Source organism: Terrapene carolina, unplaced genomic scaffold, assembly GCF_002925995.2.
Source record: "Terrapene carolina triunguis isolate 2854851 unplaced genomic scaffold, T_m_triunguis-2.0 Scaffold85, whole genome shotgun sequence".
Lineage (NCBI taxonomy): Eukaryota > Metazoa > Chordata > Testudines > Emydidae > Terrapene > Terrapene triunguis.
The window spans coordinates 48,253,467-48,280,225 of record NW_020664436.1 but is presented as its reverse complement, the minus strand read 5'-3'; the positions used below and the strand labels follow the sequence as shown (position 1 = coordinate 48,280,225).

Here is a 26,759-nt window from a genome sequence, read left to right as displayed (position 1 = left end):
GTGTTTTAACAGATTACAATAAGTTTAGGCGTTAAATTTTGTATTAAAATCAGATTTCATTTTTAAACAGGTTTATTTTTAAAAGAAATTGTAATTTAAATAACAATAAAAAATCCAATTTAAATAAAAAATCTCATTTAAAAAAATCAATTATCCAATCCAATTGTTTATACATTTATTCATTCAAAATACCAAACTCATAAGTATATATGATAATATTTTTTCCAGTTCACAGTTTCTTCAGAGTAGATTTGTCATCATCCCCAAAAAGAAATGTACTTTGCTACTAAAGACCTATTTTTTGCATTATTTATTCACTTGCTATTTCCAGTAGGGAAAAGCTCCTGAAGCTCTATTTGACCTATGCATTTATCTGGCAATTCTAATCCACAATGTACTAATGCTGCTGTTAGTGTTAAATAATTATTTCAATGTATGTCCTATGAAAGATTCCTATAGTATTCAGCAGGGATGAAGCCAGTAGGGTTAGATATATAGAAATTACTCTAGATATATACAGAATGTAAGAGAGAAGTATTTATTTTCTATAATTCTTTTAAACCATTTTATAAAATTCCATACCAGGGATCTACATTTTTATTAAATCCTATAGATTTTTTTCCTGCAAAGTGTGAAAATGAAGATAGTTTAAAGAAAATTTCTACCTAAGCTAGTGTACATAAAGTTATTACTTTTAAAATCCCAAGCAACATTTTAAAAAATGAACTAATCTGTAAATCTCATGATGTTTCAGCTGTGGTTCTGATAGGTTTATTGTGGCTGCTTTTTTCATGCTAAAACGAAAGAGGAAAGTGAGTGGGACAGAAAGACAAATCATTCAGTTTAAGAACCAGTGAAGAAGCAGGCGACTTTGAATGTTATTTTTAGGTAAGTTTCATTATGCATAATGGCAGCTTTGCCACATTGTCGTGATCATTTACCAGCCCAAGTACAATATTTACTAGCCCACACATAACCAGGATTATGATAATGAAGAAGTGAACTTACCTGTCCAAAAGACTACTCCCTCTGGGCAAGGAAGATTTTGTAAAGGTACCCCTCCTATTTTGTAGCAACCTCAGCACCCCTTCCAACCTTGATATCTATGGCTCCATGTGAAAATTTTTGTATCAGATAATATATAAAAATATGGTGGTATCACATTCTCATTTTACGGAAGATGACATGTGGCAGTCTGTGAAGTCACCTTTTAACCATCCATTTCCCAACCTAATACTAAAATGAAAGGACTATGGAATTCAAAGAGGATTCGCTAGCTTGTAACAAGAGCTACATGCAAACAATACTTAATAGTAAATCAGATTTCATTAACTTTATATTTCACTTCTTTAACAAGAAGGAAAAACAAAAATGTTCCTATTAAAACACTGTTTGTATTTGATGCTACAGTGATTAAATCAGTTTTAAACACAAAGAACCAGAGTTGTAATTCTTGCTGATGTTGATACAATACCCCAGAGAGGAACAATAATGCATTTTTCCTAGCTTGATTTTGAGACATTACCATAACACTAAAATTACTCCAAATCTCAGGTGGATCAGTGTAGTTAATCCGAAGAATACCAGGTTTCACTGAATGTACAATACCTTTATCTGACTCCAGTTAACAGTGTTCTCTACCATATGGCTCTCAGTATCAAATCCAAACTATATGGACATTGTTTTTGATTCTGAGCGAAATTACTATTTATACAAAACATAATTTATTCACCTTAAAGGAAGATTTCCACAATTAAAACAGATACTAATTTAAACCTCACAGCAGCCTATTACCTTTTCAATTATCTTTGTTTATAGGCACTGCTAAATCACCAATAAAGGAGACAAACGGAGATATGTTAATAATAATTCTACTACCCATCAGATCACAAACTTTCAAATTATGAATAAAATTATTACATTAACCTGGTAACAAGGGATTTTTTAAACTTTAATTTTTCTTCTAAGTTCCCTAGTGCTATTTTAAGGTAACTTTATCCATACATCTGCAGTGATGACAATATACACAGAGCAAAGAAACTCTGTATGCTAAAAAATGGATTCCCAAAATAAGCAGCACTGATTGTTGTGCTTTTCTACAGTGTGCCAGAGTAAATTACACACTATTTGTGCTTTGGTTTTAATATAGTAAATAAATTGTTCTAACTGATCCCTCATACAGCAAAGCTAAACTACTATCGGGTTGATGGTAGACCCAAAGTGCTTTGTGAATGTGAAATTACTGTTCATCTGATAGCATTTGTTCTGAAGCCTGATTGATTGCTTTATCTGGTGATGTGTTCTGGACAGATTTCATTTTGAATCACACTGATTTATGTGCACTAAGAAATAGGTACAGCATTAAAATATTTAAAAATAAACATGTTTTCCTGACTTCTCTCACAATTTAGATTATCCAAAACCAGATTCCCAAGACTTTCTAAAAAAAATGTAACTGCAGGCATTTTAGTGCTCACATTTCTCAGAGTAGCCATTGCATCCCATTTTAAGATTCAAACATGCTAGGATATCTTCTCATGGCTATCTTGGAATTGTTCAGGTTGTTTCCTGAGGTTAGAGAGAAAATTCATTTGCAGATACAACAGGGGAATATAGTCTTGGAACCATGACTTTCTAGGTTACAACCTGAAGCTGGCATTACCAGTTTTCCAAAGTACAGAACTGTTACATGCCATAACACTTCTGCAAATCATTTTGGGACTTAATTAATTTATAATTAAATTAGGGCAATGAGTGCCTGTTGGTACTGCCCTATCTCCTCCTCTTCTTAGGACCTACTAAATGCAAGAAAATAAACAAAACAAAAAAACAATAGAAATGCTGGAAACAATTAGTGTAGTAGCACTGGAAAAGTAATTATTCATAAAACAAATACTTTGTTTAAAAAGTTAATCCATTGCTTTGCAGATATGAAAACAGACTGGGGGGAGGGGGAGGGGGATTTGCTTTTATTGGTAAATCTCAGTAAATATCATTTTCACCATACACACAAACCAACCACAGAATATTTCCATTGCGGATTCATAAATTTTGGTTATTATCAAAGTAAGAAAAAAAACATATTGAGAACTTATGAAGAGTTTGATTTAAGGATATTTACTTTGAATATTTTGACATGACATTGACAATGTGTGTTTTAATGGTTATGAAGTTTTAATTTTTTGAATCTCAATAAGTCCTGGCATTGAACAATTATTGTGTGGAAACCCCCCCCATTACAAGGACACTGGAACAATTTGTATAGTGGTGGTACTGAGAGCCATTTACCCAAACTATTAACCCATGATGGAAACCACTTCAAGCCATGGGGTGTGGCAGCACCCTTAGTTCCAGTACCTATGCTCCATAATTTCCTGCAACTGTGAAAACGGATAAAAAAAATTAGAAAAATGCTTAAAAATAATCAATGTTATTTGTCACAATTATAAAAAAAAAATTGACTTCTGCCAGGCCTACAAGCCGAGTACAGCGCTATTAAAAGATCCAGCGTGTGACTCGGAGCTGCCACCTGCAGAAGGGAGGAAGGAATTGACAGGCGTCTGCCCTTGTCCTGCTCCTGCACAGAGTTCCGGGTCCTGGGACACCTCCACCCAGCCCCAGTGCCGGCAAGGACTGGCCCCTACAGGGCCTGTGAATCACGGACCGCGCAGCTACCGCGGACCCAATTCAGACCCGCCCGCTGCCTGAGCCGGCTGCACGCCCGGAGCCAGAGGCGACGCCTGGCCTAGGCAGGGCTGTGCACGAGCCTGTAAGGGGCGTGTCCCTCGGGGAGCTCCGCCTGGGCGCCTCTCAGTGCTTTGCGCACAGCGCGTGGGGAGACAGCTGCTGCCACGCCCCCACGTTCCTTTTACCGCGCGCTGAGCCTTAGCGCGGGGGGCTTGCGCCCCGGGATGGAAGCTATGTCTGCGCTGGGGAGGGGCGCGCTGAACCCCTCCCTGTAACTCTGGCGACGAGGCCGCACTCCTCCGAGGGGCACGCGCCAGAGGACTGAGAGGAGCAAACCCTTTTAAAATGGGGCAGGGCGGGGGACACTCCTGGCCCCACCCCCACAGAGCGGCCGTTTCGGTTTTTCCTCCCTTCCGGCTCTCGCCGCAAGGAATTCTGGGAGTTGTAGTTTATTCGCTCTTCAGGCACAGGCTTGGCTACAGAGCTGCGCGCCGGAGGGGGGAGGCTTGCACTCCTGCTCCCACAATGCACGACGCGCCCACCGAAGGTCGTATGAGGAGGCGTTGCTTTCTCACGTGACGAGTGCGTCACTTCCCTAAAGACGCTAGGAAACCGGTGAAACGGGAAGCTGCGCAGGTAGGGCCTGGGGCCGACCGCGGGGGCGAGGGGACGTGGTCCGGGCCCGGGCCCCAGAACCCTCTGCCGGGCAGGCGCTGCCGCGGAACAGGAGCAGCCCCTGGGCTCGGTGCCGTGTAGTGTATCCATGTAATGCACAACACACCGTGCCCCGGTGCAGCTCTCGGGGTTGGGTGCGGTCTGAGCAGGCGTGGAACTGTGTTTATAGGGGGGTGCTGAGAGCCATTGAACCAAACTGTTAACCCATCGCTGATGGAAACCACTTCAAGTGGGGGCAGTAGCGCCTGTAGTCCCATCACCTGTGAATAGGGTGGCCAGGGGTCCGGTTTTCGACTGGAACACCCAGTTGAAAAGGGACTCTGGCAACTCCGGTGAGCACTGCCGACCGGGCCGTTAAAAGTCCGGTCAGTGGTGCTGTGGAGCTAAGGCGGACTAGTCCCTACCTGTCCTGGCTGCGCGCCTGCACCCCGTGAGCAGCCACCCTCACCTGCACCCCTCCCCCTGCCTCAAACCTGAAGCTCCCTCCCACACTCCAAATCCCTCAGCCCCACCCTCCAGCTGCACCCCAAACCCCTCATCCCTGTCCCCACCCCAGAGCCAGTACCCCAAGCCAGGGCCCCAGGCTAGAGCCCCCTCCTGCACCGTCAACCCCACCCCCTCCCGCACCCTCAACCCCTCATTTCCTGCCCACATTCCCAGTTAGAGCCCTCACCGCCTACCACACCCCAATCTTCTGCCCCAGCCCAGTGAAAGTGAGTGAGGGTTGGGGAGAGCGAGCCACAAAGGGAGGGGGAATGTAGTGAGCGGGGGGCAGAGCCTTGCGGAAGGGGCAGGACGCATGGCTTTGGGGAAGGGGCAGGGGTAGGGTGTTCGGTTTTGTGGGATTCAAAAGTTGGCAACCCTACCTATGAATCTGACTTGTGGCTTTTGAGTTTGGGGTCGGGTAAATGGCATCACACCAGACATAGCACAAGATGAGCCCCAACCAACATCCATGAGCAGTGTCAGGATGTCTCACTCACCCTGTGAATGCAAAAACACCAGAACAGTATGTGTCCTGCAGAACTGCTGGCCTTGCTCTCATGCCTTTTGAAGCCAATGTTTCTGTGATGGTTGGGCACGTAGTATGAACTCACAGGGACACCCCTATGCAATCAGGCTGTTAAGATTTTTCTTGTGTCCAAAGTTTCTGCTTCATCCCTAATTCCTTTAATTTTTATTAATCAATTTACAGTAATTATAAATAGTGAAAGAAAACAGCAGGCTTGGGTCAGTGCATTATGGTGTCAGTGTCAACCCTGAAGATAGCGTTTCAGCTAGGCAGCTCCCTTCTAAATAAGGGCTGGCCATGAGAAGGAAAGAATGAATAACAGAAACTCCAAGTGGGACAGAGGAAAGTTTCGATGTAAAATGAGGGAGGAGTAGAGAAGTTTGAAGCGGCAAAGGGGACTGGCTTTTTCCTCTTCTGTTTTTCTCCATTGACAATAGGGCAGCTGTAGATGGACTATGAAGTAATGCTGTTTGTTATACTGTTTTTTATTTTACTGCTACATTTAATATCAGCTTGCTTTTATGTAATGCTCATGCTGCTACTTCTATGCAGAAAGTAGAACTGGAAAGCATCTGGAGTGTGGCAGTTGAACAGGCTTATTACTTTTTTCAGTTTTCTTACTCTGATCCCATGTGCTTTCAGTGTGAGTTTTTTTTTTTTTAACTGCTGAAGGACTACTTTGAGGAAGTGACAGAATTAACTAATAAAGATTGAAGAACAGCTGTAGGGGCACAGGCTCCACCTAGTCATTAATTTCCAGGAAATGCCATATACCAAGCTCATTATTGCTGTTATAAAATACATAGTGATGTGTTTTTTAAATATTTGGGTACATATAGGTTATTTCTAGAACATTAATGCATTGTATAATACTACAATTTGCTTCAGTCATCTCTGATTATTCTTAGTCTATAATTGAGTAAGAGTGGCTGAAAGGGTGATTTCTAGTACACACCAGTCATGTACAGTAACTCCTCGCTTAACGTTGTAGTTATGTTCCTGAAAAATGCGACTTTAAGTGAAATGATGTTAAGCAAATCCAATTTCCCCATAAGAATTAATGTAAATAGGGGGGGTTACGTTCCAGGGCAGCTTCCCCTACTCTGCAAGCAGCAGGGGTGGGGGGCTCAACCCTCAGCCTGCCCACTACACCCAAGCCCCCACCCTTGACCTGCCTCTTCTCCCCTCCCCTTTACTTCGCACGCTGCGTCCTGGCTCCTTCCCCCTCCCTTCTAAACGCCGCAAGCCAGCTGATTGCCATGTTCGGGAGGCAGGGAAGGGAGGGGGGAGGCGCGCCAAGTCCTCGCTCCTCCCCCCTCCCTCCTGCCGGGGCAATCAGCTGGCTTGCAGCGTTTAGGAGGCAGGAGCGAGGACTTGGTGCAGGCTCCCCCTCCTACCCCTCCTGCCCGGGGCAATCAGCTGGCTTGCCATGTTCGGGAGGGAGGGAGGGAGAGCCTGCGTGCCGAGTCCTCGCTCCTCCCCCCTCCCTCCAAAATGCCAGCTGATTTCTGCGGGCAGGAGGCAGGGGAGGAGGGGGAAGGCGCTGATGCGTGGGGGCTGGCGGGAGGCGCTGTGGGGGGGCGTAGGGAGGCTGCCAGCTGTGGAGAAAGCAGGCAGCCAAACAACGTAAGAGTGGAGCATTGAACAACTTTAAATGAGTATGTTCCCTCATTGATCAGCAACGTAACAATGAAACAGCGTTAAGCCGGACGACTTTAAGTGAGGAGTTACTGTAACAGAAAATAAGTGTAGTAGAATAGTTTAGTTACTAGTGGGGCTCCAGCTGACTTGGAAGTTCTAGATTTGTGATCTTTTTTTTTCTGCTGCTCTTACAGGCTTTGCCAGCTTATCTTGAAAATCAAGATTTTCCTTTTGGGTAAAGCAGTTGCTGCTGATCTGTGAGGGGTTTAAAAACTAGACTCTTATACAATACGCCTGAGCATCACTACAGCTCTTTATAATAAATAACTCGTTTGCCCCTTTCAATGGATATTTAACTATTTTATTCCTTCCATAAGATAAGAAATTAGTCTGAGCGCAATAGTTAACCAGCGGAAATGGAAGAAAGGAAAATCAAGAGGAGGAGCCCCAAATCATCCAGTAGTCACCCAACTCAGGTTGCTAATGCCAAGAAAAATTCTGTGCCGGTCAGTAAAAGTACGGCATTTTCAAATCCTGCACCACAAGCAAATTCACAAAGACCAAAGTTAAAAAGGTAAGTTCCTAATATTCTACAAATCACTGAGGGTGGGAAAAGGAGAGACAGTTGGGATTATTGGCCTAAAAGTATTAGCTGGAGGTTAAACAGTGAACTAATGCATGTAGGCAGAGGTGGGTAGAGAATACGGTTGAGAACAAAATTCTTAAGCAATCTTTGTAGTAGTTAACTTTATCAGTGCTGCTCTGAGATCTAGTGTGGAGGTGCCAATATCAGCAGAATGGCAGAGCTTGCTGAATCTGCCACTCAGAAGTGCAGTAGATATTCTTTCTCCATTGCATTTCAGGAAAAATGTTTTCTCTAGAAATATTATATTATCCAAAATGCAAGGTGTACCACTCTAGAAATCTACAGTAACTGCAGCTGACCTGAGAATGGACTAAAATTTATCATTGTGTGCAACTCAATAATGTTTTAAAATACACAACAGGATTATTCCTCATATGGCAAGATATGGGGGAAATATAGTCACTTTGATATTTTTGTTGTTCTTAAATTTGACCTAAACTTATTTTTATATATGAATCATTTCTGTGGATGGCCAAGCTATTAGCCTGACTTGACAAGGGGTGGTCATATGGAAATTTATTGCAGTTTCTAAACTAAAGTAGTAGTTGCAGGTTATATTCAGCCAACAAAACTGTATTTACATCAGGATAAGCTACTCATGGAATAGTTGAGTAAAAAGATTGAATTCACTTGAGTTTCTCCACACTTGTATGAGCGTGCATTGTATGCAGAGTATTTAAGAATGTGTCTGCTTGGCTAACTTTCATGCAGTTTTATGAAAGAAAAATAAAACTAGTGACAAGTTATAAAATCTTAGCGAATATGAATGTATACATTAGAAATACCTGTTACTGCTTTAATATCTGTTCAGTGAATGTGGTTGCCTTGTTATTTACTTCCCCACCCAGGGGCCTAGTTTGATGCCAAGTAGAGTTCCAGGAGTCTGCTTCCTATCAAAGTATTGGGAAATCAAAAAGTTTTTCTTAATACTTTTAAAAGGAAAATGTGTGGATTATCCTGTGCTTTCTAATGGTAATAAGAAAGCAGATTCTTGGAGTCCTGCTTTGTATTATCAGATTGTCAAGATAGTGGCTTAACAATATGATCACTTTATATTTAGGTAAAATTTGTGATCCACACTTTATAATTTGATGGTGCAGTTAAGTATGTACATTCACTACAGTTGTCCTTTTAAGGCTGATTTCTAGGATAGTCCTTCATTGCACTTCTTCAGCAGGAGCAAAAAGAGGAAGGTAGTCTCTTCTGTAAAATTACATGTCTTTCATTTCCTCAGAGGAATAAAAGAAAAAGCCAAACCTCCAGGAGGGGAAGGAAAAGGGGCACAGGCAGCTCCAATACAGCACTCTTTTCTCACAGATGTATCAGATGTGCAAGAGATGGAGAGGGGACTTCTGAGCCTTCTAAATGATTTCCACTCTGGCAAACTTCAAGCATTCGGTAAGTATGTGGGTTTTCTTTACCCAGCTGTTGCTTTTATATAAGATAGCAGGTTTTTTGCAAACAAGATGCGCTAGTTACAGAGAGATTGTCAGTCTGTATTAGACAAGAGGTTAGTCTATACTTGGTCATGATTATTTTATTGGCCATTTGAGATAGCAACCCTTTGAATCATAGGGTTATCTTTGGGTCTATGCTGTGTCAAAAAGTCCCTTTCATAGTGCTTGTGTGCTAAGAGATTGTGTTCCAATTATCATGGGACACACAAATCAGTTTCTTGGCTTGTAGATTTAAAATATCAAGTTTAAAAATACTTTGCGTATGTTAAATATTAGCAGAAATGTAACCAAGAAATAAGATGCCTTTATGAAATGAAGTAGTAAATTCCAAAGTAGGAAACAAATTCAAACTGTATATCTGCTAATATTTAATTAAAATTAAAAAGTTTAAAATTTTGTTTTATGCTGGGGGACTGAATTCTGTTTTTGCCAAATTTACATCTTGCCAGAAATAGAGTTTCTGTGTAGAACTTCACCTGTAACTGTTGTTTAAAGTATAATGCTATATTACTTGGTCCAGAGGTGATAGGAAAAGGGGTTGGTATTGGGTAGCTTTTCGAATCCGAGCGTAGGTTATGCCTACTTCTTCTTTTTGGGTGAATTGATTACCACTGCAAATTCTTGCCTATAGTCAGATGCTGCTGCTGTTTCATGAACTATTGACTGAGGGTCCATGAAGATGATTCTTACCTTTAGAACCTAGGCATATCATGTGACATCTCCTCTCAATTCTGCAATGGAGTTTTTCCAGAACCTATGCCTCATACATGGCATCAAAGTGCTCAGTGCTCTTGTTTAGGACCTAAGCCCATGGCTCTCATGAAGTGTGGTAATTAACTTTAATGTGAGCAGGATCGGGCCTAATTGAAGATATTTGCTTTCATACATGCAGCCCATCTTACTCTTCTTTTTGACCTTGAAATGGAATCATAATATTGTATACAACAGGTGTAAGTTTCTAGGGCTCTGCATGGGGTTACAGGGTTCTTCTGCTTAGTCATTCCTGCTGCCAGGTGCTTCAACCCTGCAGAGAAGTATGGAGGTACTTTTGCAAAGTACATACATTAGTTCAGGGGTATCCAATTAGCTATAATCTGGTTAAATAGGAGGGGGTTGAGCATGTCTGAGAGACAGAGGTTATGAGGTGCTGGAGGAGAAACTCCAGGAACAGCCAAGTTTAGTCTGATGACACTTTAAGTGAAAAATAAGGCCAGGTCTAGAGATGGGGCAGAGGTGGACTGTATCCAGCATGCAGATCTTCCATTCAGAACAGGGTGAGAACATTGCACCTGTTTAAAATCTTAGTTTCTTGCCATTGAAATGATTGATATCACAAATTCAGCATAACCCAAATACAGGATCAAATGCAAGGACAGAAGCTTTTATTTAAAAAGTTACGGTAATAAACATGGAAAAATAAAACTGAGTCCTATGGAAGGTAAACGGATTTGTTTCTGATATTTGACCACTTTTTTCCCTCTACTATGAAAATCCATCTAAGATATATATGCAGTAGCTTAGACTTTGCTCCTTACCCCATTGTCAGACTCTTACATAACAGCTTTACAATCTGCTTTGTTCAGGAAATGAGTGTTCCATAGAACAGATGGAACATGTGCGGGGGATGCAGGAGAAGCTAGCTCGCTTGAATTTGGAACTCTATGGGGAGTTGGAAGAACTTCCTGAAGATAAAAGAAAACTTGCCAGTGACTCCAATTTGGATAGGCTGCTATCAGATGTAAGTATAGTCAAGACAGACCGTCTTCCACTGAAGTTGCTTCACAGAATTAGATCTGGTTCAAGAACAGGATCCAGCAGTGGTATTCTTTCTATACAACTTGAAGACCTTAGGGTCTCAGGAATTTAGGTTTAAATGTGTTGCGGAAAAATGTGACTCTAATGACCCAGGATATTTCCCATATCTGCCGAGGATTCTACTTCCTCAGCATTAATTTTGAGGAAATACAAGTGCCTTGTCCATCCCTCTTATTCAGACGACTCCTTGTGGCGCTTCTACCAGTTTGTGCAGTTTAGAGCCTCCTTTAAGGTCCTGCAAACTGTTTCAGAGCTTAGGCTGATGTAGAACCAGCCTGAGCATCAGCGAGCTGAACCATCTTCCCTGTGTTCTTTCTGTACTCTGCCACACCTAGTAGAGACTAGAGAGAGAGAATTATCTGGACCTGTGTATTCTAAATGTATCAATCTTTTTTTTTTCCTCTGGTGCCTTCTTTGATAAACAGGAAAACTGTTAAATATCCAAAAAGTCTAATTTCTCAAAACTTCCTAGTGTAGAGCTACACTTGCTTTTAAACTTACAGTACTATCATGAAGGGTTTGTTTAATTTTTTTGCAACAGACCCTAAATATGTGTTAGTACCATTTATAATTGTATTATTGACATGTTTACTTGATTAATTATAACTACAGTGTTTTTTCTCATACTTTGTTCATTTATATTGCAGCTGGAAGAACTGAATTCTTCTATGTATCCTTTTTATTAAATGTCATTTTTGGTGAACATTTTTGCAATAAAAAGTTGATCAGAACCAAAATTATACTATTAAATTTCCAGAAAATACATTTCACAGATGTTCTGTAGCTCAGGAGAGTTAAAATGGATTTTAACAGTGCTTCTTTTTGAAATTCAGGGCTGTAGTATGTCATGTTTTCAGATCCCTCTAGTTTACAGATGGCTTTCCTGTAACACTCAAAGTGTAGGTTGCTGTAGATCTAAACAAAACTTTGTGAATAGGCTATTTCTTTAAAGATTTCTTCATTAACTGTTTCTGTTTACACTTTGAAAGAAAAAGGTACATCAGACACAGATATCTAAAATTGTCATAGCTGAAGTATAAAATTTTAGACTGGACATGTTGAGAAAAAAGACTGTTTAGCCAGTTGAGTGCAGACCTTGATATAAACTACCTGCTTTGGCTGGGAACTCTGGAGCAGCCACGCATAATAATATGCCTCCTAAAGTGTTCAGGAATGGAGTTCTGTCCTGCTGATACTAGGGCAAAACAATTCTAATATTCTTCAGTTTTCCACAACACTTTTTAGGGCTCCTGTCAAAGGAGGAAACTTGCACACAAACTTATAACATAGATCACTGAAATATGCAAAATACAGAATTGCAGCGTTACCGTTAAATGCCTAAGCATTAACAGCTGCAAATAACCAGCTAAATAACTTACATTTATATTAATGTATATATTACCTTAAGTTGTCATTTCCATTCTTGTAAGCCTCCTAACCATTGCAGAAGGATGGTCCAGTAGTTAGGGCATCAGCCTGGGACTTGAGACACACTGTTTAATTCCCTGCTCTGATACCTACTTCCTATGTGAAAGTCACTTAATCTCTCTGTGCCTCACTTCCCTGTCTGTGAAATGCGGATGATAGTGTTCCCCTACCTCGCAGGGGTGTTGTGATCATAAATGTATCCATGAGTATAAGGTGCTCAGATACAACAGTAACAAGGACCATATAAGTCAGAGGTGGGCAAACGACAGCCCGCGGGCCACATCCGGCCTGCAGGACCCTCCTGCCCAGCCCCTGAGCTCCTGTCCCAGGAGGCTAGCTCCCGGCCCCTCCCGTGCTGTCCCCCCACCCCTGCAGCCTCAGTGCGCCGTGCCGCCGGCGCAACGCTCTGGACGGCCAGGCAGCACAGTTGCAGAGCCACAGCTTGACCCGGTGCTCTGGGCGGCGCAGCTATAACGCCACCAGTGCTCTGCACTGCACGGTAAAGGGGTAGGGAGCGGGGTGGGGGGTTGGATAGAGGGCAGAGGAGTTTGGGGGATGGTGGGGGGGGTGGATAGGGTTCGGGGCGGTCAGAGGGCGGGGAACAGGGGGGTTGGATGGAGCAGGGGTCCTGGGGGGGCAGTCAGGAATGAGAGGGGGGTTGGATGGGGCAGCAGGGGGCAGTCAGGGGTGGTGGGTCCAGGGTGGTCAGGACAGGAGCAGGGGGTGGTGGATGGGGCAGGAGTACTGGGGGGGCCGACAGGGAATGGAGGGGGTTGATGGGGTAGGAGTCCCGGGGGAGGCAGTCAGGGGACAGGGGGATTGGATGGGGCAGGAGTCCCAGGGGAGCCGTCGGGGGCGAGAAGCGGGGGGGGAGGGGTGTCGGATAGGAGGTGGGGACCGGGCCATGCCTGGCTGTTTGGGGAGACACAGCCTCTCCTAACTGGCCCTCCATACAATTTTGGAAACCTGATGTGGCCCTCAGGCCAAAAAGTTTGCCCGCCCCTGATATAAGTAGATGAGAGAGAGAGAGAGAGAGAGAGAGAAGAACTTTCCAAAATGTTTCACCAAGCCAGAGGCCAAGTGTGAAATATTTCAGTCCCAAAGGTGTATGTTTTGGAATTTGAGTAGGATTTATTGGAAACTGTTGTGCAGCCTTACTGATATTTAGTGAAATCAGCCCCTGCTATAACTCATTTACTATGTTACAACGTTTACAGAAATTCATGGCATAACTGTTCCTGCTCTCGTCAGAAAAAGTGGTTCTAAAATGTCTGTGTTTCATTGGGCTCTAATTATATAAGCAACTGATCTGAGTTAGCATCTTTTAATATAAGGATAGTATTTTAATGAGGATTTCAAATGTCCTCAAATTAATAGTGAATGGTCTGTATTCTAAGAGACTTATTTAATACATTTTCTTATGTAAACGCACAGGACCAGGGCTGTGCCCTTCTAGATACCTGCACGCCTCCATTCTTTCAATCTTCCCATTTAAGATTTGTTAATAGTCTCTAAATTTAAACTTATTTTTTTAGGCAAGGAAAATATTAAACATGTATTTCATTTTTACTATTTGCATTTTATTGAAAATATTTGGATCAGGCTATTTTGTAATTGCAATAAAAAAGAAGAGGTTTAATTTATTTTTAAATTGGTGACAATGTGCTTAGCACTAAGATGACTTGTGATACTGTTTTTTCCCTCTCACATGTAAACTTCGACCTTGTGTATAATTGCATCCAATGTGTATTGATATTCTAGCATGTCAGGCCATGTGTAATATTTTGTTCTTTTATGTCATCTGAAATCTATCATACTTTACAAACATTAAATATCGGTATAATACAGATATTCATAAGGTAAATTCTCTTGTGTTATCATATGAAAACTTAATTTCTTAACTCTTTGTTCCAGACAAAAACTTCATTTAGCAGATGCACAAGATATCCCAAATACCTCCACCAGCTAAAAGTGTAGATTTTTTTGATTTAGAGACCTCTCCAAGAAGTCATGTCTTTATTTTTCCAATGGAATCTAGATTCTTACTCATTTTCCACAACAAAGAATTAAAATGCAAATGCAAGTGATTATTTTCACACATTCCTGTTAGCAGATTTGAGCACTGCGATATATCAGGGTTGGAATCTATTGATCTAACTGCAATGGTGTGCTGCTATGCTTTGTATTAATGCCTTATTTAATATAAAGTGTTTGGGGAAAACTTGAAAGTACATTCTCAGTGTTGTTCATATATCTGTTGGATTTATATATGTACATATTACATTACTCCAATTTTGACAAAGCTAGCAGTGAAGTTTTTTTGTAGCTGCCTTCCTGCCTAGTATGTAGACAATCTGAACACCCTTTAGAGTGTTTTGTTCACCATTAAATTGTGCCATACACTATGTTAAAAAGTGTAGCATCTGTTTAATTATGGTCAGAGAAAGAGCTCTTGTATGGTCTCAATTTTTACAAAGTCAATTTTTTCCCTTGCTCTGTCAACCACTTTAAAATTTCACCCAGTTAGAATTGGAATACATACTGGAAGTCCATGTCATTTGGTTTTGACAATTTTGAATTTTCAGCAATACTTAAACACTGTCACTCCATAATAAATCCATTCTACACTACTTTGCTTTCCATTAACTTCTTTTGTTTAGTAAAGTCTCCCTTTTTGGGGGGTTAATGGCTGTTCCCTATTTTTAGTTATTTCAAGAGTGGGGAGAGTCTGCAACAATAAACACTGACCTTCAACACATGCCCAGTAACGAGGTCTGCTTCTAACAAGTGCTTCTACGGGCAGGTTTTGTGGAGCACACGTTACGATACATATTTCAGTATTGAAGATGTTTTACTGATGGATTCACAGTTGACAAAGCAGGCCCATAGCTAATAAGCACAAATCTACCCCACACAATGTTCCTTTCGTACAATCAAGCTGAATCTTTTGGGCTGTAGCCCACGAAAGCTTATGCTCTAATAAATTTGTTAGTCTCTAAGGTGCCACAAGTACTCCTGTTCTTTTTGCGGATACAGACTAACACGGCTGCTACTCTGAAACCTGCTCCTGCCTTATAGCAGCATGAGCCCAAATCCCATACAAATTGCTACATTTCTTGAACATGGACAGAGAAAGCCTGTGTTTGTGCAAAGACTGATTACGTGATGGCTCAAAACTTCTACCAGGGCATGTGAAAATGTGCACTCAGTGGTGCATTTGTTCTAACGTGTAGTTAAACTGTTTATTCAGATTCCATTTTTGTGTGCATTTGTTCTATAGCAGGACTGAAGTTTTTCTCCCTTCCCTTTTGGGTCTTCTGAGCTCTTGATCTATCCATATTACTAGTGCCTGGGACAGAGGAGAAAAAGTTCAAATTCTGTGCAAGTCCCACTCAGAGAAGAGGATTCCATAGACGTTCATTGAAATAACAGAGTTCTTTGCCTCATGAGCTCCCACCTCTTTCCTTCTGAATCAATTGTAGCTTTGTCTGATTCCTAAAGTTCTAAACAGAAACTCCAACTCTGTGAGGAGGAGGCTTTAGATACCATAATCCCCACTGAAAGCAAGGCCAACTCTTGACCTTCTAAGTAAAGTACTGGCATTCCCTTCCTTCTCCCACCTAGAAGCCCAAATTCCACACTAAGCCATCAGATTCCTAGTAAAGTCCTTCCCCCAAACTTCCCTTGTTCCACTGTGATTTACTTCACAGTTCCCTTTGTCAGTGAGACTTTTTAGAAAGAGTTTGCCATCACGGAAGATCCCTAACTCCTAATCTGATGGATGTCTTCTGGGGAGGTTGTGAGCAGACTACTCCGCTCCCAAGACAGTGTAGAGAGGAACTGGGAGCACAATACACTGACCACAAAAGAAAGTGTACCCAAGGCTTTGTCAGACTTTGGTCAGCCAATAACTAGACAGTGGCTGTACATAGGATTTTTAGCTCTAAAACTTTTTGCAAGCAGGAGTGTAGTATTTTTATGTAGAAACTATTTGAACGCTGTCTTCAAGTAGTATGTACTACTGCAGGAGAGCTGAGGAAATAGAATATACATATATTTAAAAGGAGATGGTTGTGATTTTTAGCTTGTCAACTTTAACAGTGTCTCTTCAGACTTCAAGTAGCAAAGAGATTTAGTAACAAGAAAATCAATATTTCATAAGATGGTTGATGTCACCTGAAGGAGTTGGTTCTACTAGGGTGTTCTTTACTTCACTTACATTTACTGTTATTGTGGGCAAGCTACAGTGTAAGAATAAGTTACCGTATCCTAGGCAAAATTCCAGGTTGTGTAGTTGGTGCCACAAATAAGTTATTAGCTCAGAACAAAACTCTTGCCAAAACGATTACTGTTTAACTGTATAGCTGCAAACAAAGTTAATCAACATTTTGATCAACAGTGGAGATTTGGGGAGCAGCTTAAAAAATATCCTGCTCCTTCACTTGTGCCCCTCAAAGCATTACACTTCTGAAGCACACTTTGAATGAGATAAAGGTAGTTAGCATTGCAACATTGTGGGAGTCAGTAATATAAACCTTGTTTATATTTCCTATACTGCCACTGATTGGCTTTGTGGCCCCAGGGAAGTTCCTTAACTTGTGTTCCAGTTTCTCAACCTTTACAATTAGGATAAGCTTACCTAGTTCTACAAAAGCTGTGCCCACCTAATGGTTCCCCACTCAGAAAGATTTCCCTAGTTGAGAGATGCTGGCCTTTAGTTCTGACTCACTTGCAATAGTGGTAGGTTGTCCCATTGTACGCTAGTTTGGATGGATGGTGCTATGCTGTAGTTTGGTACAACTATGCTGCTCTCCATTTGGCCTGTCCTACACTGGGACAAACCAGTGCCATTCCCTTCTGTTCAGGAGTGCTGCAGCCCAATTCTGCTGTGTCACTGCCAAATGTGGGGTAAAGGGTCTGTTATAGTAGGAATGCAAGAGATGGTTCCATGGTCACGTCACTACACGGTGTATGGGCAGCTGCAAGTCTAGTGGAAGTGAGCCCACACTGAGATTTGAAGCTGTGCCGTAGGTCCTTCCCCTTTAGGGGAGGGGCACACAAGGCAACAGTAGCCTGAGTCAAGCTCTGGCTGGGAGCCCAAGGTGTAGCTTGTTGTGCAGTTCCTATGGAGATGGGGAGTACTGACCCTCATCCAACGCAGCAGTAATTCCAGCTTCCACGGCAGCTCTCCAGCGGCTTGCTCAGAAGGAAAAGCAAGACGTATCCTCTCCTAGAGGTAAAGCATTCAATAGACTATGAACTCCCTGTTCTATGGGAAAAGTGGGTTGCTTTGCATTTTAGTTTTGCTGTATTAATGTTAATAGAAAGAGTAGGGAGTAATGTCCTGCAGGCCTGATCATATAGGCTGCAGAGCAACAGCTGTAAAGATTTCAAAACTAAACCAAAAATGAACATTCTAGGTTTTTCATAATTTCCAGGTACTTTGTGCATGATTGATTTGTAGCAGAGGGTAGAGATCAGAACTTTTAAGAGGGCAAGAAGGTTACATTAATCTGCCAGAGAAATTGTGAGGTATTTTTTTTAAATGAAAACTGGTGCAGAGATGAAAATGCAAATGTAATTTGCAGGCAAGCAGCGTGGGGAGACGAGATTTCAGCACACCTTTTATAGCACAATTTAAAATAGGGACAAAGTGCCATCTCATCAGTGGCTATTCAGTAAAGACCAGACATGGATTCCATAAAGGGAGAGGGGAAGGGGAACTTAAACAGACCTAGCATTAGAAACAGCAGTACTAGGTCCATAAACCAGAGGAAATCTGCTATCCTCACCATAATAAGTCCCCTTGTTATCAGAGAGGGACCAAGCACGGAATGGGTATGGGGAATAAACTACTCACACACAGAAATGGCAGCTTTCTAGCATATGGTTGAGATACAGTGGTGGACAGATGTGGGGGAAGTATGCACCACCACAACCCACCTGTACCTAGTAAATACTAGGTAAATATTTATTTTGAAAATAGAATTCATTGGTCTCCAGGATTACAGTTCTTGCAGTTTTCATGAGTCCAACATTAATTTTAAAGGTATTAAAAGGGAATGGTGACAAGAGAATTGTACATACGTAGACTAATTACTCAATTTATAATTTGGCAAGAACAATAGGGAAGCTACCCCTCTCTATACAAAAAAACTCCCAGGGAATTTGTAATGACTAGAAGAAGGCATCCACACAAGAATAGGAGCCATAAGAGTCACACCAGATCATTGGTTCATATGACAGAGGACAGATTGCCACCTATTGAGGCAACAGAACTTCCTTCGGTAGCTTGGGTTTCTTGGGAAGTCCCCCATCTAGGTTCTTACTGACCAGTCCCAATCTCAGTTATGTGATCTGATGAAATCACAGCTCAAGCATTGGCCTGCTTATGTACACACTGATGCCCTTTACCCAGCTGCCTCATCTAAACATAGGTAAGGCTACGTCTTCACTACGGGGGGGGTTGATTTAAGATACGCAAATTCAGCTAGCGAATAGCGTAGCTGAATTCGACGTATCGCAGCCGACTTACCCCGCTGTAAGGACGGTGGCAAAATCGACCTCCGCGGCTTCCCGTCGACGGTGCTTACTCCCACCTCCGCTGGTGGAGTAAGAGCGTCGATTCGAGGATCGATTGTCGCGTCCCGACGAGACACGATAATTCGATCCCCGAGAGGTCGATTTCTACCCACCGATTCAGGCGGGTAGTGTAGACCTAGCCTAAGATTGCAAGATATAAGATTGACAGCAAAGTATTTTTAAGACACAAACAATATATAAAATGGGCCTGGGTTCAGGCTTCTGGATTTAACTACCCCACTGAGCATAGTGGGAGTTGGGAGTGGGCTTCAGATCTGAATCCAAGTTTGAATTCTACAGTTTGCACCCATCTACTAAGAATTAATTAGATCACGTCACATATCTCTTTAATTCACTGAATTTCTAGGTGGCTCTAACAAAGCTGGTGTAACCAAGTATTACTGATGCAATGATGACCACAGCTTATGTAACACCAAGTCCCCACACTGTTAAACAGTGGCAACTAGAGTGTTTAGGACTCCTTGCAGAAAACACAGTGAAGTCCATCAGAGTGTCTTCCAGTAAAATCCAGACTACTGGGAGCTTGAACACAAGGTTCAGCACTTGGACACCTATCGCAAACAAATCATTCAATAAGCAGGTAAGTTACAGTCTGGTAGAAGTCATTTTCATAGGCTCAACTATCATGAAATGCATTGGTGTACATTGCCACATATCTTGAAACACCGCCAACCCCCACTTGCACATGCAATGACAAGGAAACATCGTACAATATATGCACTGATGCATGCTCATGTAAATTAGATCAGAAACCAACCTCACATTTTAAAAACATTACATCAACATCTCCTCGTCTTTTAACTGCCGCACCTTTATTTTCTTTGGTCATTTAACAGAAATGGGGCAGGGACTGTCTGTTATATCTCTGTACTGTTACTGGCACAGTGGGGCCATGGCTTCTAGGAGCTACTACAATACTAAAAACAATAAACTGCTTCCTCAAGGCAAAGTATTTACTGCCATGATGTCTGACAGCAATTACGCCTGTGAGGATCAAGGACTATTCATAGCAATAAGCACTATGGCCATTAGCAAGCACATGATTGGCTCTATAACTGTAGTCAGATATAATGGCATTACATGTCTTAATTTTTTTTTAAATTACAGATTTATATATTGGTTCAATGTTTTATAAACAAATTTTCTTTTTCCTTTAATCAAATCAGATACTGCTCTTAACTAAATGGGACTACATTCCCAAAAGCCTCATCCCACATCAATTGCTGTGGCCTGGCACTAGGCCTATATACTCAGAAATTGCTCATTTTACCTGCAGAGGAAAGTGTAAAAGAATAAAAGACCTTTGTTGAGCAGCAATTGGAGTAGAGAGAGTGAGAGGAAGTGGACTCTATCCTCAGAGAACAACTAAGTTTGATGTCCTTCTTGTACAGGGGTTTTGAACGAAGGGAGAGTGTCATTCCCACAGAACCCAGGGCCAAGGAGAACAAACATGGATGTCTGCCCTCTGTCAAAATGTCACTTTCAAGGACCGTTAGAGAAATACACCAGTCCTTGGCATTGCAGTGATTGCTGCTCTAAAAATGCAGTAACTCCTTGCTTAATGTTGTAGTTATGTTCCTGAAAAATGCTACTTTAAGCGAAACAATGTTAAGTGAATCCAATTTCCCCATAAGAAATAATGTAAATGGGGGGGGGTTAGGTTCCAGGGATTTTTTTTTTTTTTTGCCAGACAAAAGACGTTATATACATATACAGTATAAGTTTTAAATATTTTTAAACAATGTAATACTGCACTCACCAATGATGATTGTGAAGCTTGGTTGAGGCAGGGGCGTAGTGGGGTCAGGGCACAGGAGCTTGCCTCACTCCGCCCACCTGGCACTCCTGCCGGAGAGCAGGGTTGGGGCACGGGGGCTTGCCCCGTTCCACCCACCCGGCGCTCCTGCTGGGGAGAAGGGTCAGGTCGGAGCGGAGCGAGCCAAACAACCTTAAAAAGGAACATTGCGCAACTTTAAACGCGTATGTTCTCTAATAGATCAGCAACCTAATAACAAAACAATGTTAACTAGGCCGACTTTAAGTGAGGAGTTACTGTACCTAAAATAGGTAGACGGTTTAACCATACATCACAAGGATAAGAACAATGAGTAAGCTTCTCAGTAATGATCTGTCCCTTTGGACTGCTCATTTTTGTATTACAGTAGCTAGTTCCCAGAGGCTCCAACTGAGATCTGGTCTCCATTGGGCTAGGCACAGTTCAGACACTAAGTAAGAGACAGTCCCTTCCTTGAAGAGCTTAAACAAAGGATAGGAAGTGAAACAGGCACAGAGATGAAGTGACTTGCCCAGGGTCACAAAGCTCGTCAGTGGCAGGAGAAGTGGTAGGAATACAAGTCTCCTGAGTCCCAGAGCTTGTCTACATGGCAAGTTACTGCACGAAAAGCCAGGGTGTGACTCTACAGTTTACCAGACAGTAATGGCCCATGTGGTCACTGCTGCAGCACAATGCAAGTCCTAGAGTGTGGCTAGGCGTACTATTACTTGAAAACGTAGTAAAGCTGCACTCCAGGACTTCCACTGCACTGTAGCGGTATTGTTACCCTAAATTTTAGATGCCAATTAAATTAGCCTACAATAGCGTTTTTAATTTAATAAAAGGGTAAAAAGGTTGTGGCCTGCCTGAAAGGAATTGCCAGTGTGTTATCAGGAGGGTTGTCTCCGACCCACAGAGGGCTCCCTAGAGCAAGCTAATCTTACCAACTCCTGAAAGCAAACAGGTACAGCCTTCCGCTCAAGGACTGACACACACCCAAGCAGAAATGCTTTTAAAAATAAATAATTCTTATGTTTTCAAAAATAAGTAATTACAGTATTTTTAATAGAAGAAAGAATATATAAAACATATTAAAACACAGTAGAATTATGTCTAGGAATGAAGCGGCAGAACAAAATAAAAGACACGGACTACACAGGATATGTAGATCATATAACAGTTACAATGTAATAGATAATCTATCTACACACACACACACGAGGCCCTGTATACATCAAGGCTCTAGCCTAAATGCTGCAATTCAGTAACATACTTAATACAACATAATATACATTACCTCTATAAATCATTACAATATTCTAGTTTTAGAGAGAATTATTTACTTAATATTAACATTTAATACCTTAATATTTAACATCTAACATTTAAGCTTTTAACATCCTGTGAGCTCTGGACAAGCAGTCACCTGATGGGTAGGGGAGATTTCACTCAGAACACAGGCATCCAGCTTTATTTACAGGCAGACCCACGCACTCCTTAACAATACATGGAAAAATCAGACTTGCACTCGTACCCAAGTTCCCTCTGGTTCGTCTTAATGGTTCTTCTGATCGGTCTGTAATGATGTTAAGGATGGTGATTGTCAAGGCCACAATTCTCCTAACTGCTGCTGCTGCTTCAGGCTGCGGGCGTAGCGGCAGTTGCTGCTGGCTTTTGCTGCTGGCAGGGACTGCTGATTGTGTTGCTATGACAGCCGTTGCTGTGGTGACCTTTAGAGTTGCTGCTGCTGCTTTCCCAGGTGGCTACTTTTGGGAATTTTCTGTTCTTCTCAGGTAGCTTCTGTTCTTCTATAAAGCCTCAAACCCACTACACTCAGCCTGCTAGCTGTGGGCCTTATATGCTGGTTGCTCTGTCTCAAGGTCTGCTCATTAACTTAATTAGCCCATCTCAGCCAATCAGCTTCCAGATATTAGCATAATTGCTTTTTTTTGTCTAGTTCCTCCCCATTATGTCATACTTATTTTAAGATAGCTAAGCTCCTCTCCTTGAGGTCTTGGGAGAAATGCTGAGTCATTCCCTATTAGTTGCTGGAACTTTCCATACCCTAACCCTGTCTTTCATAGAGGATTATTGTATCCGCTATTTTGGATTTCTAACTTTAAACTATCACTATTTACAGTAGTAATAGTAATCTATCTAAAGCCTTAATCTTAAAACTAACTGCTTTTTTATGCAAGTCAAAGTGTCCTGATACTATCACCACCTTAATTATATCAATGGGGAAGAGGTGAAATTTTACAATATTTAAACCCCTTTTTCTGGTCTCTATCAAAGTGCTGCAAGGTTTTTCAAAACAGCTAAAAGCAAAATCTGTTGTTACAGTATCTGTGCAGGACATGACTGTGGTGCAAGCTGTAGATTCACACTGTGGCATGCCTTGCAGTGACTTGTCATATAGACAAGCCTCCAATTCATAGGTGCTTGAACTACGGGTTCAGGGGCGGGGTGCTGCAACACCCGCTGGCTTGAAGGGTTTTCCATCATATACAGGGTTTACAGTTTGGTTCAATGGCTGTCAGCACCCCTACTATAAAAATTGTTCCAGCACCCCTGCCAAGTTTAATTTCTATCTACTAGGGTCACAGCGCCTCCCTAAGTATCATTATATGTGCATCAGACTTGTACAGGTCTGCATACCATACTGAACTAGATATGGAAATACTCTGTTTCCTTTCAGCTCTTTGAGGAAAGAGTTAGTCTCATAAGCCATTGGTTTGATCTGTGGACAGACAAGCAGCGCAAACAATTCCTCCACAGAATGTTGATGAGATGCAGTAAATCACAACTGAAGTAAGTTTGTTACAAGGACTAGCTTAGTGTCGTCTTTCCAAACAAGCAGGTATGTATGTATATGGATGTCACATAAGACACATAGCAAACCAATTCTGTAATGAGATTTGCCCGGGGGATCCCTATACCCTTGCGGAATCCCAGTGAAGTCCTTGAGGGTTTAACACTAGTGTAGGTGGCTGCCCAGATGGATCTGATTGGGACCTGAAATTGTATCTTTCTTTTGTAAGAGGGTCCCGTCAGTTTGGTTTAATAAGGACACTGTCAGATTCATAAGACCTAAATATTAAGATTATAGCAAAATTGTGTGAGAGAGTGTATAGATGTGTGTCTAGTGCAGGCTGGAGGCTCCAGATTCTCCATCTTTTCCCCTTTTCATTGCATCAGTAGGGAAATAAGAAAAAAACAACCTCTATAGCTTTTCCATCTAGTATTATATATTATTGGGTGAGCACTGTCCGTGTGGTCAGTGCTGTGAAGAACATGGAGCAAACAAGGTTCCTTGCCCAAAGACCTCACAATCTATGACCTGGATGTTGCAGTTTATAAGGTGGGTGGGCAGACTGCTTTGCTTGTGCAGAGACTCACTGCAGTCAGTGTGGCTCCATGTGGGCATAACAGCCTGCTCCACGTTATATATTGCAGAATCAGGTCCCAAAGAGTCAACTTTGCAAGGTACTGAACACAAAAAGTTCCCACTAGCTCCTAATGGGAGCAGAGGGAGCTCTGTATCTCACAGGACAAGACCAGGTATTAGTCAGCTCTTATAAAATAAGGGCCTAATCATGACATCCCTTATACACTGACTTCTATTGGTCTGTGTGCGAGTAAGGGTTTGCAGAGTTGTTTCCTGACCACTTGTGATTATTAAAAATGAGAGAGATCTTTAACTATTTCCTTGGATCCTTTTCCATCCAAACATCTGGATTGATTTATATGTTTTTCACACAGGCCCAGGATAATAGGCATATTATCTAATAGTTTCTTTACTGAGTCATCTCAAACTCCTGACCTACTGGATTACTAATAATAGAAAATGGCTACTACAAATACAAAGGTTCAACTCTTTCCAGTCTTCTGCAGAGCGATAAAACAAACCTCAGTGATATAAGGGCCTGGAATAAACATAATTGGTTCTGTTGAAATGACCACACTCTTGGCATAGTTTTGTTTTGCAAGACGTACAGTTCACTAGTTGCAATAATGCAATGCTCCTCTTTACATAAAAGTCTAGATTTGCTCTCAAAATGTTGCATTATGTCACTGAGATGCGACACTATCAATAGAGAAATGGCCAACTAATTAGACTTAAATGCATCTTTAATCCCTTCCCAATGGGTCCCAAAGCACTTTGCAAATGATGCCCTCATAGGAATCACTTCACTCCTGACAATATTCTTCAAAGAGATCTCAGGTTTTCTGAAAGGGAAGACCAATAGAGTGACAATAGAATCTCAACAGGATTTTAACTACGGTGAATATCTGTCTCTTTACAGGTTTACCCAAAACTGGTTTGCAGAGAGGATTCCAGTGACCAAAGTGGATTTCACCAGAGTGCTGCCACGTTTCATATCTCTGTACATCTTCTCCTTTCTCAGCCCCAGGGAGCTGTGTGCAGCTGCCCAAGTCAACTGGCACTGGAAGTTTATAACTGAACAGGTCTGTTCATTGTAGGCCTGGTCCCACTCCCATGGCAATCAAGAAGAATTTTCTTATTGATGTTGATAGGAATAGGACCTGTAACTGGACATTTGCAGCGCTTTTAAGGGGCACTACATATATGAAATGGGAAATCTGGAACAGCATGTTGTAAATAGCATAAATTTGCCAAAGCAATTTTGTATCTTGTACAGCACTCAGATAAATGCTCAACCTTCTGAAGCATTTCATGTATCTGTCTAGCATACTTAAGAATAATTAGAAAGATCTTCTGTAGCCAAATTTTCAACTCTTTCACGCACTTGACAAAATAACCTTTTAAACTTTGCTCTATTTAATTCACTATAACAGATAAATTGTTGGAACCAACTTCATCCAACCCTAGCAAGAACATCTCAATCACTAAGAGTATATTACACATAAAGACATTTATATTTTCTCTTGTCAGAAACTAATTCTCATTCTACATTTCATTCTGTTGTTTTGCTTCTATACTTAACCCTGCTTTGGCTTTGGTCTTTAAATGCACACATCAAGCAACAGAACACAATATGTAATTTAGAGCTATGTAGTTAGCTGGATGTCCTAAACTCTGTAATTTATAGACATTGCTGTGGCCTTATGGATACTGATAATGCCAGGGCTTAGCATTGTGGATATTCCAAAATGCTACTGCTTATTATGATCTGTCTAAATAGATAGTGTATAGCATAGGCTCAATACTATTTATAGAAATTAAAATAAAATAAATATTTATCTTCAGAAGCTGCTCAAAGTGGTACAACAATTAGCCTACTCTTTCTGTTCCCCAGTGCCAAATATGACAATCAAGGGGACAAGACAATGCCTTTATTTGCAGATTTCCAGATAATGAAGAATTTTAAAATAAAACATCCCTCTGCCCCTTTAAAAAAAAAAAAAGAACAAAAACAAATGCACCTCTCTCAATTGAATTCATTGACATTATCGGATTATTCATCCTCAGGAACACTGCTGGCCTCTGCATATAAGAAAATGTTGCAGCAAGCTTTTTGAGACAGAGGGATCATGTATTTTTATTTGTTCTGTAAAAGTACTAGGCACTTCATAAAAAAGGATATCTCACTGTAACATATTTATGGAGGTCCCATGTTTGATTTATACTGTGATCAGTGGCACGATTAAATAGAAAGCTTTTTGTCCTCAATCACAGTTTATTGTCTCTCTTTTACCTCTTTCTTGTCTTAAGGACTGTTTGTGGGTGCCAAAATGTGTTAAGTTTGGATGGTTCCTGCCCTACACTCCAGCAGACAACGAATACAGTGCTTGGAAACGACATTATATTGCCTGTGCCTCCAGCTTAGATTACTTCACCCCAAGAGAAGCCACTGAAATCTATGGGACCCTCAATGAACCAAAAGCTGAAAATGAGGAGCAGGAAGAAAGGCTAAGAGAAAAATGGCTACGAAAAATTATTCGGGAGAGATTAGCATTACACAAGAGTCAGTAGAATTAAAATAATGATCTCTTTCTTCTGAGATTAATGTTAAAATAACAAACACTGTCTTCTGA

At 41.5% G+C, this 26,759-nt stretch overlaps 2 protein-coding genes across 2 annotated transcripts in view; both read left to right on the top strand.

Moving 5' to 3' along the window:
* Positions 1 to 4,153: 4,153 nt before the first annotated feature.
* CCDC28A (coiled-coil domain containing 28A) lies at positions 4,154 to 14,639 on the top strand. The gene is made up of 6 exons (XM_024194918.3): positions 4,154 to 4,323; positions 7,393 to 7,589; positions 8,896 to 9,059; positions 10,702 to 10,856; positions 11,581 to 11,603; positions 14,276 to 14,639. The coding sequence occupies exons 2-6, from the start codon at positions 7,432 to 7,434 to the stop codon at positions 14,328 to 14,330; spliced, it is 555 nt and encodes a 184-aa protein (XP_024050686.2). The 5' UTR covers positions 4,154 to 4,323; positions 7,393 to 7,431; the 3' UTR covers positions 14,331 to 14,639.
* Positions 14,640 to 19,352: 4,713 nt separating this feature from the next.
* ECT2L (epithelial cell transforming 2 like) overlaps positions 19,353 to 26,759 on the top strand; it is a 45,533-nt gene continuing 38,126 nt past the window's right edge. The window contains exons 1-4 of the mRNA XM_024194915.2: positions 19,353 to 19,544; positions 23,437 to 23,549; positions 25,046 to 25,208; positions 26,437 to 26,689. Coding sequence (XP_024050683.2) covers positions 19,353 to 19,544; positions 23,437 to 23,549; positions 25,046 to 25,208; positions 26,437 to 26,689 — 721 coding nt within the window. The remainder of the gene's footprint in view (positions 19,545 to 23,436; positions 23,550 to 25,045; positions 25,209 to 26,436; positions 26,690 to 26,759) is intronic.